General features: G+C 46.6%; 1 protein-coding gene across 3 annotated transcripts in view; it reads left to right on the plus strand.

Annotated features, from left to right (window-relative positions):
* LOC117355850 (glyoxylate/hydroxypyruvate reductase B-like) overlaps positions 1-21076 on the plus strand; it is a 50867-nt gene that overhangs the window by 22780 nt on the left and 7011 nt on the right. For all 3 annotated transcript variants that reach the window (XM_033934915.1, XM_033934913.1, XM_033934916.1), the window contains one exon: positions 13898-13994. In XM_033934915.1, the coding sequence (XP_033790806.1) occupies positions 13898-13994 (97 nt within the window). The remainder of the gene's footprint in view (positions 1-13897; positions 13995-21076) is intronic.

Consider the following 21076-nt stretch of genomic DNA (forward strand, 5'->3'; position numbering starts at 1 on the left):
ATCTGGAACCGTCTGCTGAGCTGGAACCGTCTGCTGATCATCTTCTTGTACCTCGTTCTCAGGACCTTCCTCTAGCAGCTGATATCTGTTCCTCAGGGCGATTTGTGGTGTCGATGTAGAGCTGACCTGTATGTGAGAAAAAGAGACAGAGGAGGCACTGGGGGCACTAAGGACATGGGAAGGAGGCACTGGGGCACTAAAGACATGGGAAGGAGGCACTGGGGGCACTAAAGACAGGAAGGGGCACTAAGGACATGGGAAGGAGGCACTGGGGGCACTAAAGACATGGGAAGGAGGCACTGGGGCACTAAAGACATGGGAAGGAGGCACTGGGGCACTAAGGACATGGGAAGGAGGACCAGGGGCACTAAAGACATGGGAAGGAGGCACCGGGGGCACTAAGGACATAGGAAGGAAAGAGAGAGGGAATAGAAAGGGACAATTCTTGGGCCTGAGTGCAGAAAGAAAGAAATGAAAGAAAGGATACACAGACAGAAGGAAACGCAACCAGAGACTCATGAAATCAATCACCAGACAGCAAAGGTAGGAAAAATGATTTTATTTTCAATTTAGTGATCAAAATGTGTCGGTTTTGAGAATTTATATCTGCTGTCTATATTTTGCACTATATTTGTCTATTTTTCTATAGTTACTGAGGTGACTGAGCTTGCGGAGATGGGGCGGAAACAGGGTTTTAAAATTTTAGTCCTAGTAGTTTGCCGGTCCACAAAATAATTCTTTTATTTCTGCTGGTCCACGGGTGTAAAAAGGTTGAAAAACACTGATGTAGAGTATGCTGGCTTTCTTTTTCGCCCAGCCGCATGCGTTCAAAAAGCCGCGCTCGCGTTGATCAATCTTCTCCTCTCTTGCAACTTCCTGTTTCCGGTTGCGTCAGAGGAGAATATTGAACAAATGAGCACCCGCACATGCGGCTGGGTGAAAACGAAAGCCGGCATACTCTACATCTAAGGTGAGATGGAGGGAGGGAGATGGCGGAACACTGCAGTCGGTCGGGTGTCTGCTGTTTTTGTATCACTGCCTGTCTGCGCTCACGTTCCAGATCCTCCTGCATTTTTAGTGTGCACAATTGACCTGATTCGAGCTATAGGTGAACATGGGGGACACGTCATTGCAAGGGAGGACAAGTCAATTGATTTATTTTATGTTCTGTTTTTACTACAGGGCAGAGGCACTGAAACAGATTCTCAGTGCAGTAGTAGTAGTAGTGGTGGCAGGATTCTCTTCTGTCTTCATGGTGTTTCGCAGTACTGAGGCTTATATGGATGCTGCGGGGACGGTGACGGGGCGGTGAATGGGATGGCAGTGGCGGTGACGGGGCGGTGAAAGAGATGGCGGTGACGGTGACGGGGCGGTAAAGGGAACGGCGGTTGCAGGGCGGTACAGAGGATGGTGGTCCGGGGACGGTGCAGTGACGGGGACAGATTTTTTCCCCGTGTCATTCTCTAATGCTGATCAAAATTCACCTTAACACACAAGAGATCTTAAGCTGGTTGAAGAGAATATTTAAAAATCATTGTTACTTAGATATATGTCAGCTAGTCTGCTAACTCATGTACCCCCCTCCCCTAACGTTCTGCTGTGGTTGACAAACCTAGTAAACAGATGCTTAGAAAACAGACTTTAACCCAAAACAATGTCAGCTATAGCATTGATGCCTATACCTAAAGCTGCAAATCTTGACTAAAGTAGAAAATTTCTGGCCAGTAGCAGGGATTCCATAGCCTGCCAAACTACTAGAATTCTGTATAAGTAAGCAACTAGCTACATTCATAGACCAAACTGATGGATTCCACAGATTGCAACATGGCTTCAGGCCAAGGCACTGCACCAAATCCCTATTACATAAACTAATATCTAAAGTGAGATATCAACTCAGCAAAGGCAAGCAATCAATTCTGCTACAATTTGACATCTCTGTAGTGTTTGATGCATAGAAACATAGAAAAATGACGGCAGAAAAGGGCCAAAGCCCATCAAGTCTGCCCACTCCAGTGACCCTTCCCCCATGAGTTTGCTCACCAACCTCCTGCCCTTACCTCATTAGAGATCCCACATGAATATCCCATTTATTTTTGAAATCTGCCACGCTGTTGGCCTCAATCACCTGCTGTGGGAGTTCATTCCAATGATCGACCACCCTCTCAGTGAAGAAATACTTTCTGGAGTCCCCATGAAATTTCCCTCCCCTGATTTTCAGTGGATGCCCTCTGGTGGACGAAGGTCCCATAAGACGAAAGATATCCTCTTCCACCTCGATACGACCCGTGATATATTTAAATGTCTCAATCATGTCTCCTCTCTCTCTTCGTTCCTCAAGTGAGTACAGCTGCAATTTATTCAGCCTTACTTCATACGGAAGATCCTTGAGCCCCGAGACCATCCTGGTGGCCATCCGCTGAACTGACTCAACTCTCAGCACATCTTTCTGGTAATGTGGTCTCCAGAATTGAACACAATATTCCAAATGAGGTCTCACCATGGACCTGTACAGTGGCATTATGACCTCTGGCATCCTGCTGATAAAACCTCTACGGATACAACCCATCATTTGCCTTGCCTTGGAGGAAGCCTTTTCCACTTGATTGGCAGTTTTCATGTCATCACTAATGATTACTCCTAAATCCCGTTCTTCCGTGGTCCTAACTAAGGTCTCACCATTTAACGGGTAAGTCCTGCACAGATTTCTTTTACCCAGGTGCATCACTTTGCATTTTTTAGCATTGAAGTTGAGCTGCCAAGTCGATGACCATTGTTCTAATAGTAGTAGGTCCTGCGTCATACTGTCAGGCATGACCTACTATGTTGCACAGTTTGGCGTCATCGGCGAACAATGATATTTTACCTCTGAGCCCTTGGGTCATATCACTTATGAATATGTTGAATAGGATTGGACCTAAGACCGAGCCTTGTGGCACTCCACTGGTCACATCTGATGTTTTGGATGGGGTACCATTTACCATCACCCTCTGAATTCTACCGCTCAGCCAATCCTTAACCCATGCAGCTAGTGTTTCCCCTAATCCCAGCGATTTCAACTTGTTCAATAACCTGCGGTGTGGGACGCTATCAAAAGCTTTGCTGAAGTCCAAATACACTACGTCCAGGGACTCCCCGGCATCCAGTTGTCTTGTTACCCAGTCAAAGAAGCTAATCAGATTTGATTGGCAGGACCTGCCCTTGGTAAATCCATGTTGATGGGGATCACGTAGATTTTCTTCATCCAGTATTGTATCAAGTTTCTGTTTGATCAGTGTTTCCATGAGCTTGCATACTATGGATGTGAGACTTACCGGTCTGTAATTTGCCGTCTCTGTCCTGCAGCCCTTTTTGTGTAGTGGAATAGCGTTAGCTGTTTTCCAGTCCAAGGGGACTCTTCCCGTGCTTAGGGAGAGATTGAAGAACACAGACAATGGTTCCGCCAGGACTTCACTCAACTCTCTGAGCACCCTGGGGTGTAGGTTGTCTGGTCCCATGGCTTTGTTCACTTTGAGTCTTGAAAGTTCGCAGTAGACGCTACTGGGAGTAAACTTGAAGTCTTGAAATGGGTCTTTCTGGCTTTCCCTTGTCTGTAAAAGTGGACCGGATCCCGGTGCCTCACAGGTGAAAACCGAGCAGAAGTATTCATTTAGTAGCTCGGCCTTAGTGGAATCCGATTCTGCATAATTCCCGTCCGATTTCCTGAGTCGTTCTATCCCATCTTTGTTTCTTTTCCTGTCACTAATATACCTAAAGAAGGATTTATCCCCTTTCTTAATGTTCCGCGCTAGATTCTCCTCTATTCGGAGCTTGGCCTCTCTGACTGCCTTCTTGACAGCTTTAGACCTGTCCTGATAGTCTTCTTTTGCCTCCTGCTTTCCTAAATGTTTGTAGGCGATAAATGCTTTTTTCTTCTCCTTAACGAGGTCCGAAATTTCAGTACTGAACCACTGGGGTCTCTTGTTTCTCCGACTTTTGCTGACCGTTTTTACATAGCGATTTGTTGCTTCATGCAGGGTGGATTTCAGAGTCGACCACATATTCTCCACGTTGTCGGTTTGTGCTTGGTTCTGCAGCTCCCGGTGGACAAAATCTCCCATGTGTTCGAAGTCTGTGCCTTTAAAGTTGAGGACTCTCGTCACTGTATTTGATCTAGAGAAACCCCATCTGAGGTTAAGCCATACCATGTTATGGTCGCTGGAGGCCAGCGTATCTCCTACCAATACTTCTGTGACGCTGTCTCCGTTGGTGAGTACCAGGTCTAGTATCGCCTGGTTTCTAGTGGGCTCCAGTACCATTTGTTTGAGTCGTGCTGCCTTTGTGGAGGTTAATATTCTTCTGCTGCCAGAGGTAGTCGCAGAGAGTGTGTTCCAATCTGCATCGGGCATGTTGAAGTCTCCTAGCAGAACTGTGTCCCCGCGCAAAGTGATGTTCTCTATATCCTCGATCAGTTCTATGTCCTTGTCTTCCTGTTGTCTAGGAGGTCTATATACCACACCAAGGTATAAGCATTTTTCGTTCCCTCTGGCCAGGTTCACCCAGAGGGATTCCCTGGAGTATCTAACATCTGTGATTCTGGTAGTCTTGATGTTTTCTTTAATGTATAGTGCTACCCCTCCTCCTAACTTTCCCTCTCTGTCTCGACGAAGCAAGTTGTAGCCCGGTATAACCATATCCCACCCGTGCGAGTCCGTGAACCAAGTCTCAGATATTGCCACCACATCTAGGTCTGCGTTCATTATTTCAGTCTCCAATTCCAGAATTTTGTTGCCCAAACTGTGTGCATTAACATACATTGCCCTCCATACCTTATTGTTGTTAAGTCCCTGTGAAGAGATTCCCTTCTGATTTAGTGTGACTCCCATTTTATCTTGTATAGTATGGGTACTTACCTTGGACTCAGAAGTGTGGTTGTGGCTCGCCACCTCAGGATAGTTTCTTACTGCTCTGGAATGTGAGTGGACCACTCACTCTTACTTCTTAAATTAAAGGAACTTGGAGTACAGGATGTGGTACTACAGTGGTGTTCCACAAGGCTCACCATTATTACTTGCATTGTTTAACATCTATTTGAGAACTTTGGGAAATACTCTGTCCTCCGTCCAGGATCACATCCTCTCTTACACAGATGATATCTTCGTACTCTGTATAGCCAAAGAATCCTTCAATAACTCCCTAAATTATTTGAAAAATACTATTGATGACCTAAGTGCATGGATGATGAGAAACTTCCTCAAACTAAACAAATCAAAGACAAGAATATTATGATTCGGAGACTATAACTCTCTTCTTAGCACAGAACTAGAACTGTCCATAGGCGAGAGACTAAAGATAGAAAACTCCTCCAAAGTACTGGGAGTTACACTAGACTTGAGCTTAACCTTCAACACACATATCACCTCTGTAGTGAAAAAAATTCTTCTTTAAGATGAGACAACTAAGGACAATTAGACAAGTCCTGACCCAGACCAGTTTCAGGATAGTAACACAATCTGTCCTAATACCATACCTACTGGTCACCAGAGCAGCAAAACTGGACAGACAACTCACCAATCTGCTGTCTTCGACCATAGATTACAAAACCTTCAAAAGAGAAACAAAAACCCTACTCTTCAAAAAAAATACATAAAACTTATATAACACATCCAGATCCATCCCAAGCTTCACCTACAATACTATCTACTCCTTAGCAAACCTAAAATGTTCAAACTAACCCTTATGTATTTCCTAATATCACAACAATTCTTATGTAATCCACCTATGTATTTAATAATATTATGACAATATTTATGTAATCCGCCTTGAACCACAAGGTATTGGCGGAATAGAAATCATTAATGTAATGTAATGTAATATCTGGACTATTGCAACTCATTATATTATGGTATTACAGGAAAAGAACACAAGAGACTACAATTACTATAAAACACGGCCGCCAGGCTAATTTTCAGACTTAATCTGTACAAGAGGGCAAGTCCGCTATTAGAACAACTTCACTGGCTGCCAATGAAAAATCTAATCCAGTTCAAGATAGCCTGCTTGGTTCAGAAAGAGATCTATGGAGAAAACTCAGATGGACTAACTTCTGATATTAAAGTCCCACACTCCTTCTTCAACTCAGGAGTATCTCAACACTTCAAACTATCCTTCCCATCAGCTCAGCAAGTTCAGCAGAAGAAGATGTTTGAGGTTACCTTTGAATACCAAGGACCTTGCATCAACCAACATACCTAAGATAACTCACCACTTACCTTGACTTCCGGAAGAAGATATATATCTTTTCTCTATAGCCAACCTCCTATCCTTCACATCCTCATTCTAACAACTGCAAAATTGGGCTTAAAAATGTAACTTCAAGAACTTGATCTAACTCTTATTGTAAACCACATAGGTGGGGGTGGCATTGTCTAAAATATTGAATGTTTCAATTGTGATTATTGAGACTGTATAATGATTTGGGCATGAAGTGGCAACAGAAAGTGAAGCGCCTGGGATTGGCAGAAGCCAAATACGTCATAGCCTCTTATTAGAAATAATCCTTGTTGTATCTACTGTTTTCTGCTTGGAACAATCTTTTGCAACTTTTAGTGGATATGGAGAGACTGACATATTTGCAATATCGAAATCCACCTAAAATGGTGTCAATCCCTATGGTTAAACTCCAAGATACAAATCGGCGAGGCTAAAATCCTCTGGAAACAATGGTTGCAGGCTGCCATTCGTACTTTAGATGATGTAATTTTGAATGAAAAAATTGTATTTTACAATTGTACAACAATCATTTGATATTTCAAAATCTCAAGGTTATACCGTATTTTCACGCATATAACGCGCGCGTTATACGCGTTTTTACCTACCGCGCATACCCCTCGCGCGTTATATGCGTGAGCGCGGTATACAAAAGTTTTAAAACATAGTTCCCACCCCGCCCGACACCCGATTCACCCCCCCAGCAGGACCGCTCGCACCCCCACCCCGAACGACCGCTCGCACGCGCTCCCACCTGCACCCGCATCCACGATCGGAGCAAGAGGGAGCCCAAGCCCTCTTGCCCGGCCGACTCCCCGACGTCCGATACATCCCCCCCCCCGGCAGGACCACTCGCACCCCCACCCCGAAGGACCGCCGACTTCCCGACAATATCGGGCCAGAAGGGAGCCCAAACCCTCCTGGCCACGGCGACCCCCTAACCCCACCCCGCACTACATTACGGGCAGGAGGGATCCCAGGCCCTCCTGCCCTCGACGCAAACCCCCCTCCCCCCCAACGACCGCCCCACCCAAGAACCTCCGACCGCCCCCCCAGCCGACCCGCGCCCCCCCTGGCGACCCCCCACGACCCCCCCACCCCCCTTCCCCGTACCTTTGGTAGTTGGGCCGGACAGACGGGAGCCAAACCCGCCTGTCCGGCAGGCAGCCAACGAAGGAATGAGGCCGGATTGGCCCATCCATCCTAAAGCTCCGCCTACTGGTGGGGCCTAAGGCGCGTGGGCCAATCAGAATAGGCCCTGGAGCCTTAGGTCCCACCTGGGGGCGCGGCCTGAGGCACATGGGCCCAACCCGACCATGTGCCTCAGGCCGCACCCCCAGGTGGGACCTAAGGCTCCAGGGCCTATTCTGATTGGCCCACGCGCCTTAGGCCCCACCAGTAGGCGGAGCTTTAGGATGGATGGGCCAATCCGGCCTCATTCCTTCGTTGGCTGCCTGCCGGACAGGCGGGTTTGGCTCCCGTCTGTCCGGCCAACTACCAAAGGTACGGGGAAGGGGGGTGTGGGGGTCGCCAGGGGGGGCGCGGGTCGGCTGGGGGGGCGGTCGGAGGTTCTTGGGGGGGGCGGTCGTTGGGGGGGGGGGGGGTTTGCGTCGAGGGCAGGAGGGCCTGGGATCCCTCCTGCCCGTAATGTAGTGCGGGGTGGGGTTAGGGGGTCGCCGTGGCCAGGAGGGTTTGGGCTCCCTTCTGGCCCAACTACCAAAGGTACGGGGGGTGGGGGGGTCGTGGGGGTCGCCAGGGGGGTCGCGGGTCGGCTGGGGGGCGGTCGGAGGTTCTTGGGGGGGGGGCGGTCGTTGGGGGGAGGGGGGTTTGCGTCGAGGGCAGGAGGGCCTGGGATCCCTCCTGCCCGTAATGTAGTGCGGGGTGGGGTTAGGGGGTCGCCGTGGCCAGGAGGATTTGGGCTCCCTCCTGGCCCGATATTGTTGAGGAGTCGGCGGTCCTTCGGGGGGGAGGGATGTATCGGACGTCGGGGGGGGGCATCAGGCTTTCAGGATGGGGACAGACCTTCAAGGGGGGACAGTGCACGGAAGTCAGGGGGGGTGAACGGAGAGTCGGGACAGCGCACGGAAAGTCAGGGCGGGCGAAAGGAGCGTCGGGCAGCATGCGCGGTATACCCGTGAGCGCGGTATACCAAAGTTTTTGTACATATCATCGTGATTTCTGCGCACTATACCCGTGTGCGCGTTTTATACGGGTGCGCGTTATTTGCGTGAAAATACGGTAAATGGTTGCAGTTGAATCAGGCCATTCAGAAAGGGTTCCCTGATTGGCGTAATTTAAAAACTCAGTATAGTTTGCCTGGTCTATGTTTTCAGACAGATTTTCGAGGACATCAGGCTGCCAAGTGATATAAATTAATATCTGAATATTTGGCGAAAAAATCTAAAACAAGCTTAAGAGACATTTGGAGTATAGAAACAAAGCTAAAACAAGAAGAACTGCAGACATACGTACTGCAAGACCCTGTTGGTGCTTCTATTTTATCTTCGCATCTTCTACTGCAGACTCTGTTGGTTCTTCTTTTTTATTTATGTTGTATAGAAACAAAGCAACATATTTCTGTTATGCAATGGCCACGGATTTGGACTTGGAGAATAAGATGTACAGCATCAGCATCTATGAGGCAAACTTGGTTCTTTTTGTTATATAGAATATTTTGGACCCCAGTTCGTTTGCAAAAGTTAGATAATTCAAAGTCTAATAGATGCTGGCACTGTCAACTTGAAGTAGGGACACTGGATCATCTTTTATTTTATTGTCTGTTGATACTCAATTTTTGGAATTCAATTTGGGATAAAATTAATACCGTATTGGTATTAGATGTCTCTATTCCATTGTCATATAATGTGGTTTTATTTGGGACATTGTTAAAACTTAATAGTCCAATTGACAAATATCAAAATAGACTTATTATTATTATGACAGGGGTGGCCATGCAATTAATAACTAGAAATTGGAAAAATTGGGATAGGCTAAACTTTTCTTTTTGGTGGGAATCACTTTGTTTATATTATAGCTATGAAAGGATGATAGCAGAACAATCTGGAAATAGTAATAGATTTAAAGAAATTTGGAGTTCATTGGAGGCATTTGTCAAGCAGTAGAAATTTTGAGTCCTTAGGTCCTAGATTTACTTAGATTTCCACACTCATTCAGGTAGGGAGGGAAAAGGGGAGGTGAGGGGTTAGGATAAGTTGTTTCAGTGTTTTGCAAGAGTATAAGTGCTGTTATTTGATATTTGAATGTATAATTGTTGCACTTTTTATAAGTTTTGAAAATCAATAAAGATTTATTTAAAAAAAAAAAAAAAAGAAATCCACCTCGAACGCCTATTGAATAGGACAGAATTACAGGTTGGCTGGATTAGCTGAAAGTCTGTTCTTTTTTATCTGTTTTGGGGGAAGGGGGGAAGAGCTTAGAGGCTTCAACAGTCCTGCTCTGAAGAAACATTGGAGCGGGGCTAATTTCGTTTGGTATTTTGTAATTGAAGGGGATTACTTTAAATTTTAAAAAATGATATTTGTTTCTAGATCTATAACAGAGAATATTTTCTGTATGTTTATTATTAAGTTCTGTTAGAAACGGGAGCTATAGCTCTCTGTGTGACCTTTGAATTTTCAATAAAGAGTTTCAAAAAACATGTTAATCTTCAAAGGTGACCTACTTGCCCACAGTAACTCAGTCTCCCCTACTTTATTATTTTTAATAATAGGTCAAGGTGAGTTACATTCAGGTACACTAGACATTTTTCCCTGACTCTAGAAAGCTTAGAATCTAAAATGGCAAGTTTACTGTATAACTTGGTGCCTACACTTATGTGCCATCATGTGTGCCAGAAGCACCAAAATTGGCAGTAATGCACCTAAGATCACTACATGCTATTCTATAATGTAGCATGTATCTTAGCACACAACTGCAAAGGAGCATTCTTTTGAGCAAAGAATGGATGTGTCTTCAAGTTACACACATTGCATGGCACACTTGGGCACGCCCATTCATGCCTACCATTGACCTGGTATAAATGATCACACCTAAATGTAGTTGCACCAATTTGGGTTTATACAATGGGCCGCTGGAAGGTTCTCCGTTCAACCAAGAAAAGAATGATGTGGAACCATGAAACTTACAAGTTATTCCACACTTTGGTTTAGGTGCCTAACTAGCAATTAATTCTAATGTATTCCAATTATTGGGCCAATTTAGCTTGTTAGTGATGTCAGTTAAGCCTAGTAGTTGCCTAGTGGTAGAGTTGCTGCCTCTGCACCCAGAGGTTATAGGATCAAATCCCAGGGCTGCTCCTTGCCCCAAGTACAAAATAAATAAGTACCTGCATCTATGTAAACTGCTTTGAGTGTGGTTGTATAACTACAAAAAGACAGTATACAAAGTCTCAATCCCTATTAAATAATTATGTTAGGTGCCTAACTTAAGGCCTTAATGATTGATCATGAAGCGGAGGTACTGTCTGGAAGCCAGATTGACCGGAATGTGAGTGTATGCCTCTTTGAGATCGAGGGAGCATAGCCAGTCGCTTTGATGGAGAAGAGGATAAAGAGTTGCCAGAGAAAGCATCTTGAATTTCTCCTTGACCAAGCATTTGTTGAGATCGCGAAGATCTAGGATGGGTCTGAGATCCCCTTTGGGGACCAGAAAATAACGGGAGTAGAATCCCTGCCCCTTCTGATCTAGAGGAACTTCCTCTATGGCGTTCAGGAGGAGGAGGGATTGAACCTCCTGAAGAAGGAGAGAAGACTGAGAGGTGTTCAAAGCAGACTCTCTTGGCAGACTTTGTGCAGGACTTGTCTGAAAGTTGAGAGAGTAGCCGTGGCGGATGATGTTGAGGACCCACTGATCCGATGTGATGTTCTCCCAACAGCTGGTGTAACAAGAAAGACGTCCTCCTATGGGTCGAGGGAGATTGGCAGATGGTGGAATACTGGCTATGCTTTGGAGAACCACGTCAAAAGAGTTGGGTAGACTTTTGTGGTGGAGGAGGCTTCACCTGTTGCTGCTGGGCTGGCCTAGGTGGTTGTCGCTGTTGCTGACGCTGACGTCTAGGCTGTTGAGTAGCCGGTGGCAAGGGACGGGCAGCATAGCGGCGCTGGTAGGCAGATTGTTGGCGAAAAGGCTGAGCAGGTGGAGTCTTTTTCTTAGTCTTTAGGAGAGTATCCCACCGAGTCTCATGGGCAGACAGCTTTTGTGTAGTGGAATCCATGGACTCTCCGAAGAGCTCATCACCCAAGCAGGGAGCATTTGCTAGGCGGTCCTGATGATTTACATCGAGCTCTGAGACTCTGAGCCATGCCAACCGACGCATGGCAACAGACATAGCCGTGGCCCTAGAAGTCAATTCAAATGTGTCATAAATTGACCAAACTAGGAACTTGCGTAACTGGAGAAGAAAGGAAGAGCAGGCATGAAATGCAGATTTCTTGCGGTCAGGGAGGTACTTTTCAAAAGCAGCCATGTTTTGAATGAGGCGCTTTAAATAAAATGAAAAATGAAAAGCGTAGTTCCCTGACCTATTGGCTAACATGGCATTCTGATATAAACGTTTGTCAAATTTGTCCATGGCTTTTCCTTCTCTGCCAGGAGGGACTGAGGCATACACACTAGCTCCCGCTGATTTCTTAAGTGTGGATTCTACCAAAAGAGACTCATGCGGGAGCTGAGGTTTGTCAAAACCAGGAATAGGGATAACCTTGTATAAGGAGTCCAATTTACGAGGAGCACCCGGTACAGTCAGGGGAGTCTCTAAATTTTTATAAAAAGTCTCTCTTAAGATGTCATGGAGAGGAAGTTTGAGAAATTCCCTTGGAGGCTGGTCAAAGTCCAGAGCATCAAGGAATGCCTTGGATTTCTTCGACTCAGCCTCCAAGGGAATAGAAAGAGATTCACACATCTCTTTTAAGAAAGAGGTAAAAGATGTGGAATCCTGCTTAGAAGAGGGATCAGCAACAAGTTGGTCCTCTTCATCAGAGGAACACTCACCCTCAGACAGAAAGGGCTCTTCAGAGTCACCCCACAAATCAGGGTCCCGAATCTGAGAGCCACGGTCTCGAGACTCCGGAGTGGAGGGTTCCAGGTGTCAGGTTTTGCGCACCGACTTACCCGACCTCATAGACACGGTACCAGGAGATGTGACATGCTGCGTCGGTACCGAAGTCTGCACCGCCTGGTGTTGAGCTCTCGGTTCCGGTGCTAAGATTGGCATCGAAGTCGAGGAAGCAGTGTGAACCGGTACCGACAAAGTGGATGCCAATAAAAGAGGGCGCTCCACTGTCGGTACCGGTGGCTCAGACCGGACCGGGACTGGAAGGCTCGGTGTCAAAAGTGCGGGAAGGAGTTGTTGCAACTGCTCCTTAAGTTGCACTTGCAGGACAGCAGCAATCCGCTCGTCCAGCGAAGGCACCGGTACCGCCTTTTTCTTCTGCGCTCCGAGGATGAGGAACCCGATGTCGAGGGGCTCACCTCAATAGGAGCGGAGCGCTTCCGTGGGCGCCTCGAGGTCGGCAGGATTGGACTCGCTGCTACTGAGACCGGAGGACGCTCCAACAGAGATGGCTTCTTAGCCGGCTTACCTGAGTGTTGCGATGCCGGCGCAGTGTCGCGCGGTGTCGACAAAGTGCGTGCCGACTGAGGTGGTGCCGGTGTCGATGTCGCAGGGTCAGACATATCGGCACCGAAAAGCAAACGTTGTTGGATTTGTCGGTTTTTTAATGTACGATTTTTCAAAGTGGCACAGTGGGTGCAGGTAGAAGCCTGATGCTCTGGACCCAGGCACTGTAAGCACCAATTGTGCGGGTCCGTAAGAGAGATAGGCCGTGCACACCGCTGGCACTTTTTAAAACCTGGCTGGGGGGGCATGAAAGGAAAAACGGTTTCTGCCAAATCGAAGGCCGAGGCCTCGATGGTGGCAGCAGGCCCCACCGGGGCAAAACCGACGAAATGAAGAAAAAAGAAAAAAAACTGTTTTTTGTTTTTAAAAGAAAATAATAAAAGAAAAAAAGGAAATATAATTTCCAAAAAGATTTCGCGAGCGGGAAGGCGACAGAAAAAAATCTTTTCAACAGCCGTTGAAAAGTGCGACTTCTTAGCTCCGCGGAAACTAAGAAACTGGGGACCGCGCGCCTTCGTCGGGCGGGAAGGCACTCGCGCGTGCGCGGTGCTGCCTGCTAGAACTTTCCAAGTTCTTAAAGTGCAATCACTCTAAAATTGTCCGTACCGGGGCTCCGTCGGTGCCGTCACCCATCAGTCAAGAATATGCTGGCTGCTTGTCCTGGGATAAAAATAAGTACCTGCATCTATGTAAACTGCTTTGAGTGTGGTTGTATAACTACAAAAAGACAGTATACAAAGTCTCAATCCCTATTAAATAATTATGTTAGGTGCCTAACTTAAGGCCTTATATGGAATATGAGCCTAAGTGCCTTTCAAAGTTAAGTGCCTTGATTATTTTAATTTGTTCCTTATAGACTAGAACACAGTTATGATGTTATCCTAATACAAAATGTACAGAGAAATGGACATAAGTACATGCTTGATTAAATTTGAATCTTGTACGCTATTTCAGATTTTTGACCCTATAATTTCTCCTTGGTGTGTCTAAAAGAACATTTTTGTTTAAACACAGGTGCAGTGGTGGACCAGGATGCCCTGGTGGAAGCACTACAAAATGGGGTCATTAAAGCTGCAGCTTTAGATGTGACATACCCTGAACCACTTCCTAGGTAACACACAGATATGAATGTAATCTAAACACCAGCCTCTATATACATTGTACAAGATTATGCTGTTCCAGGTAGGTTAGAACATATGTAGTGGAACATGGTACTTGTATATACAATATAACAAAGCATTTTATTTAACATTCCTATAGGATATAAAAGCTAAACTGGCACCCAAAGGCACCAAGCTTAAAATGCTAGAGAGGATCAAGGAAGTGGAAGAACTGTGAGCCAAAATGAAAAGAGCTATAAAAAAGGACAGTAGATCTTTATGTTAAGAAAATAAATAAAAGCAAAATGAAAAGAAAACCACTATAGTTCTCCATGGAGGTAGCTGAAACAATTAAGAGCAAAAAGTTAGCATTCAGAAAGTACAAAGAATCACAAAAGGAGGAAAATAGAAAAGAATATCAGGTGAAACTAAAAGAAGCAAAAACAGAAGTCAGGAAAGTGACACTGAGGGTGGAAAAAAAGATGGCCTAAGATGACAGGTCAGGACTTTATTTAGGTATGACCAGAAAGGAAAAAGGCCATTAGTGGAATTCTAAAACTGAGATATGCTATGGATTGATTCATGGAGAGTGATGAAGAAAAAGTAGAAATGTTAAATAAACATTTCTTTTCAGAATTCACAGAAGACATGGAGAAGAACCATGGCTAGTTAGCAAAAATATATATAAAAATGAAGTAGTTATGGCACCATTCCCATAAGAGGATGTCTGTGAAGAAGAAAGACTAACCAAAACTGGGGGGAGGGGGTTCGGTTTCAAATCTGCAGCTGAAATTTGCTGTGGGGTTTTGTCTGAGGCTGAAAGTTCTGGTGAGTCCCCTGAAGACTATATTTAACAGATCCCTGGAGACTGGTAAGATTCTATGGGGTTAATAATCAAAAAATAAAAACGTCTAAAAAGTGTCCTAAATGGCTACTTGGACGATCAAAAAGCCTGATCGTCCAAGTACCCATAACCAAAGCTAGTTTTTAGACGTATCTAAAAACAGCTTATGCCTTTCCCCTGCCACTAAACGCACAGAGAGAAAAGAGATGTGTTTAGAGGAGGGGAAAGGGCGGGCAGTGGGTGGGAGGTGGGCCGACCTACACCTAGGCATACAACAGGTATAACCAAAACATTAACAGGTTGCCTAGTCGGCACTTAGACCTTTTTGACAGACGAAGTCAAACCAGGTCTAAGTGCCAAAAAAGGGGCCGCTGACCTGATGGCCGCTGGCGCCATCAGTTCAGCGGCCCGGCATCCTACCCACCGCAAGCATCGCAGCAGGAGAGATGCCTCATCTCCCCTACCGCGATGCCATCACTCCTTTATCCGAACTGCCGCAACCCGCGGCAGGAGAGATGCCTGTTGTATGCCTAGGTGTAGGTCGGCCCCAGCGACCACCCCCCCCCCCACTACTGGATTGGGCCAGGAGAGAGCCCAAGCCCTCCAGGCCCCAGCGACCACCCCCCCCACGACTGGATTGGGCCAGGAGGGAGCCCAAGCCCTCTTGGCCCCGGCGACCCCCTACCCCCACCACATTATGGGCAGGAGGAATCCCAGGCCCTCCTGCCCTCGATGCAACCCCCCTCCCCCCAATGACCACCCCCAAAACCCCCAATCGCCCCCCCCCCGCCGAGCCGCAACCCCCCCCCGGCCGACCCCACAACACCCCCACCCCCACCCCCCTTCCCCGTACCTTTTAAAGTTGGATGGACGGACGGGTGCCAAACCCGCCCGCCTGGCAGGCAGCTGACGCCAGAATGGGCCCGGATTGGCCCAGCCATCCCAAAGCCCTGCCCACAGGTGGGGCCTAAGGCGCCTGGGCCAATCAGAATAGGCCCAGGAGCCTTAGGCCCCTCCTGTGGGCGGGGCCTTGGGCAGAACCTAGACCATTCTGGCGTCGGCTGCCTGCCGGATGGGCGGGTTTGGCACCCGTCCGTCCAACTTTAAAAGATACGGGGAAGGGGGTGGAGGTGGGGGGGTCGTGGGGTCGGCCGGGGGGTCGCAGGTCGGCGGGGGGGGCGGTCGGGGGTTCTGGGGGGGCGGTCATTGGGGGGAGGGGGGTTGCGTCGAGGGCAGGAGGGCCTGGGATCCCTCCTGCCCGTAATGTAGTAGGGGGTGAGGGGTAGGGGGTCGCCAGGGCCAGAAGGGCTTGGGCTCCCTCCTGGCCCAATCCAGTCGCGGGGGGGTGGTTGCTGAGGCCTGGAGGGCTTGGGCTCTCCTGGCCCAATCCAGTCGCGGGGGGGTGGTCGCTGGGGCCAGGAGAGCTTGGGCTCTCTCCTGGCCCTATGTTAATCGGCGGGGCAAGAGAGCTTGGGCTCCCTCTTGCCCCGATATCATCGGGGAGTTGACGGGGCAAGAGGGCTTGGGCTCCCTCTTGCCCCGATATCGTCGGGGAGTTGGGGAGTTGGTGGGGCAAGAGGGCTTGGGCTCCCTCTTGCCCCGATATCATCGGGGAGTCGGCGGGGCAAGAGGGCTTGAGCTCCCTCTTGCCCCGATGTTGTCGGGGGGGGGGGGGTTGCGGTTGGACGGGGCAAAAGGGCTTGAGCTTCCTCTTGCCCCGATGTTGTCGGGGGGGGGGGGGGGTCGCGGTTCGACATGGCAGGAGGGCTTGGGCACCCTCCTGCCTGGATCGTTGTGGGGAGGGGGTTCTGTAACCGGTGTTGTTTTTGACAGACACCAGTTACAGAATCCAGCTTTTAGGCGAAGGACTGGCTCCTCCTTCGCCTAAAAGCCCTTCTGTTGGACGTTTGGGGCTTAGGCGTTTTTTTGGTTCATTATGGCCAAAAAGTGTAGACGTCCTGGGGGTGTACTTTTAGACATAGTGGTGATCTGGGCGTTTAGTAGAGGCAGGCCATAATCAAAACAAGGACATTTGTTTTGGTTATGGACACTTTCCCTGCTTCTGCTTTGAACATTTAAGGACTTAGGCCAAAAGGGGACTTAGACGTTTTTTTTTATTATGCCCCTCTATGTGATTTAGAAAGGCTTATTTGGTTCCTCTGCACAAAAATGATAGCAAAGAAGAGGTAGAAAACTGCAGGTTGATAAGCCTCAGCTTGGTGATAGGAAAATTACTGGAGATGCTGAAGGAGAAAATGGTAAATTTCTTACCAGTCCTATAGGTTAAAGAATCCAAAATAACATGGGTTTTACCAAAAGCAAACTGTGTCAAACAAATCTGATTGATATCTTTGACCAGGTGACCAAATAACTGGATAAACATCATATGATGGATGTGGTTCCAAGGTGGTCAACTGGATAAAAAAATTGGTTGACTGACAGATAACAGAGGGAAATAATAAATGGTATTCATTCAGAAGAAAGAAAGAAGAGTAGTGGAGATGGTAAATCCCCACCCAAAAGGCTTACAATCTTAAGTTGTACCAGAGGTAATGGAGGCTAAATTTACTTGCATAAAGTCACAAAAGGTATCAGTGGGTGAAGTAAGATTGGAACTATGGTTTCCCTGTTATCTGTATATTGTTCTAATGAGCAGGCTCTGTCTTCATTAAGAGGAATCCCTCATTTTCTACAAGATCAGTCTCTCAAGCTTCTATGTTTCTATGGTACTTTGTGTGTCTTTGAAAATGAACCCCATAGACTTTGATTTATTTGGCATTAAGGACAGAGACTGGAGACATGTTGGGATTATTATTCAAAAGGACCTCTGCAGCGACCACAGGAGAGAGGAATCAAGAGAAATTGATGTTTAATCATGTTTAATCAAGTGGATTTGTAGAGGATAAGAACCAGATATATTTTAGGACCTAGACAAAGTACATCCCATTGAACCTGAAGTGGCATTTCTTCTAAGGAAATAAAAATAAATCTTGGTAACTGTTCCAAGAGAGGATGTGAGGGAGTTGGACGTAGATACTTAGGTGTTAGGGGGAAAAGGGAAGTTATAATTGATATTCTGTCTAGGTCTCCTGATTTGGTTTGTAATTGATTTATGCTTTATTATGCCTCTTTTCCTAAATTTCCTCTCATTATATTGTGAGCTTATAGGGAATTCTGTTGTTTAAATTTAGGTCAGAATATTCTAAAAAAAATTTTCTTTTTTGTTAAATTATGGTCGCAATTGAATTCTATTTCCTGATGCATGTAAGTGCTGTTTATTTTGAAAAAATGATACATAAAATATAAAAAAGGAAAATAAAAATAAAAATAAATCTTCACTATTAGTCAATAAACGTTACATTAATTTAAAATCTCCAAGGAGCAAAAGACCTCAGAGGCACAATCATGTGCAGAAATGCTCTAATATTGACACTTTCATTCACTGTTATGAAAATTCTCTTTATCATTTTTTGCTAAGGTGCAAAAAGTGAAAACTACAGAGCTTGTTAAAAAAATCTTATACACTGTAGACCCAATATAACATGGACATTGGGATCAACACTATGTGATCATGTAACTGAATCCACATATTGTGTCTGCATAGTAATACATAATAGCAAAAATAATGGGCTTCACCTCTTGACCACATTATAAGTAATCCAGTGTTAAACTGAACTGCATTATATTAGGTTTTCTTACAGCCAGCCCAAGGGCTCCTCTCCGTTCGTGTCCTTTCCTTCCTTCCCTACCTTCCTCTCCCGGCGGTCCAGCATCTCTCCTTTCCCTCCCTACTCCCCTCCTTCAAGATGTGCAGTATCTCATTTCTCCTTCCCCTAGTCTAGCATTTAATCTTCCCTTCCTTACAGCCCCCTTCTTACACTTGGTTCATCATGTTCCCCTTGTGGGGCCTGCTGCTACCATTCTACTTCCTCTCAGATTCAAAGCTGTAATAGTACATAGTATGGTGGTGGGCATTTCTGTACAGGCTCTCAAGCACTGCTATTCCTATGCATTCAGAAGCAGACTTCGAGTCAGAGGGGTCATGATGAGGCAACAAGAACATGTGACTACTGAAAGGCCTGCCTCCACTCTGCCTGGGCCCCTCATTTTGAGCCACTGCTGAAAAGGTGCAAGCAAAATCTAAATAAAGGAATTTATAAAATACTAGCACATTTTCTATGGAAATAAACACATAACATGCGACTCTGCTCAGATCCTATCCTGAACATCCCTATACTAAAGTTCAGGACCAGCCCAAGGATATCAGACACTGTAGGTGAAACATTAGTCATACTGCCCCCCTCCTCCACCTCCACCTCCACCTCACATCCAGCATTTCTTCCCTTCCCTGCTTGCCACTGCTACCCCCTAATCCCCTCCTGATGCGGTATATAAACTTAAGGTTTAGATTAGATTAAAGAATTGGGCCTTGTAAGCACAGACCCCTGCACTGAAGTGCTGCTTTGTCTTGTTACCACAAGGGGGCACCCGCTCAAACTCAGAAGAGGGAAATTTAATGGTGACACCAGGAAGTATTTCTTCACAGAAAGTGTGGTAGATCACTGGAACAAACTTCTGGTGCAGGTGGTCAAGGCCACTAGCGTTCTCGACTTTAAGAATAAATGGGACATCCACGTGGGGTCCCTACGAGGCTCGAGTTAAGGTACTAAGTCATTAGTGCTCAGACCTAATGGGGTGGGTCAGTAGAGTGGGCAGACTTGATGGGCTGTGGCCCTTTTCTGCCATCATCTTTCTATGTTTCTATGACATAAAGTGTGCCTCTAAAAGAGGACAGGACAAAGTGGCTTTTCATGTAGGTCTGTGCTTACAGGGCATGCACAGTGCCAATGCTTCTTTATTTTTCTAGCTGGCTCAGGAGGAAGTGACAGCAAGTGGGGAAAGACTCTTGCATGCACTAAATCAGTGCCACCTCACCAATTCTGCTGCCCTAGTGGTTGTCGAGCCTTCCTTGTATCTGAGCTGGCCTTGCTAAAGTGGCTTACATGTATGTGGCATGATTGCACTGTGTATATTTCAAAATGTGAAGAAATTTTCTAAGATTTCTTTTACAGTTTTAAATATGACAATGAGGTCCATATTCAGCTGGCAATAATCAGTGTTTTGAGCGCCAGCATTGAATTTCCGGATTTGCAGAGCCAGTTCTATGTGATATTCAGCACTTAACTGACGATAGATTACTGTATAAAGATAGAACCTACATACAAGGTTAGCTTGGCTGGTTAAGTGCTGACTATCACTAAACAGTTATTTTCAGTGGCACTAACCAGTTAAGTGCTGCTGAAAATTAGCATTTAGCCCTAAACAGGTGATGTAACCAACCAGAGGCAAAACACGGTCGTTAAGACCATGTGAATCGCTGTTGGCCGATTTTTTGGCCTACTCCGGAACAGCGATTGATACACCAACAAACCTCCATACATACCATTTGCACGGAGGTTTGTGGTAATCCCCATTCTATCAGTTGTTCCAAGAGCTGGTTTGGGGAAACCCTAATAGCTGAGTGGCAAGGGAAGCCCCTCAGCTGTTGGGGCTTTTTTCTTCAATGGCACAGATATTGTGCGTGTGCTGGGCACAATATCTGCCCCATTAAAAAAAATGCCATGCTGCCCTCACTGCCGATGACAGCTCTCCCCCAAAGACCCCCCCCACCAAGAACTGGCACAGGAAGACCCCCCCATGGCAGCAAAAATTAGCAGGAGGGATGCCTACTCCCTCCTGCCAATGGAGGCCCCCCGCATCAGGTGATCCTCCATGAACTGTTCCCTCCCCTCCCATGCCCCCCCACCCCCCCGAAAAAGAAAAGACAGGAGGGATGCCCACTCCCTCCTGCCACCGGATGCTCCCTGTACCTCCCCCACCCCCGTATCTTTGTGAGAAGTTGAGAGCATGAGGGATGCTAGGTCCCTATTGCTCTGAGGTACACCAGTCCAAAATGGTGGGCCTTCCCCTCCCTGGTGCATCATGCGATGCATGAGGAGAGGCCTAAGGCCCTGATTGGCTCAGATGCCTAAGCCAATCAGGACCTTAGCTCCTCCCTCTGCAACCCAGGCACCTTTCTAACAATGCATATAAATCAAATTTAAATGTATTGACTTTTGAGTCACATTTAGACTCATTTACAGTACTCAAACTTTGGCTGAATATAGTTCTAACTCATTGTGTATGACGTAGTGCTTGACTTTATGTTTATTTAAAAAATTTGATATACCATTTTAATTAACTAGCAGA

This window comes from Geotrypetes seraphini, chromosome 2, assembly GCF_902459505.1.
Source record: "Geotrypetes seraphini chromosome 2, aGeoSer1.1, whole genome shotgun sequence".
In the NCBI taxonomy this organism is placed as follows: Eukaryota; Metazoa; Chordata; class Amphibia; order Gymnophiona; family Dermophiidae; genus Geotrypetes; species Geotrypetes seraphini.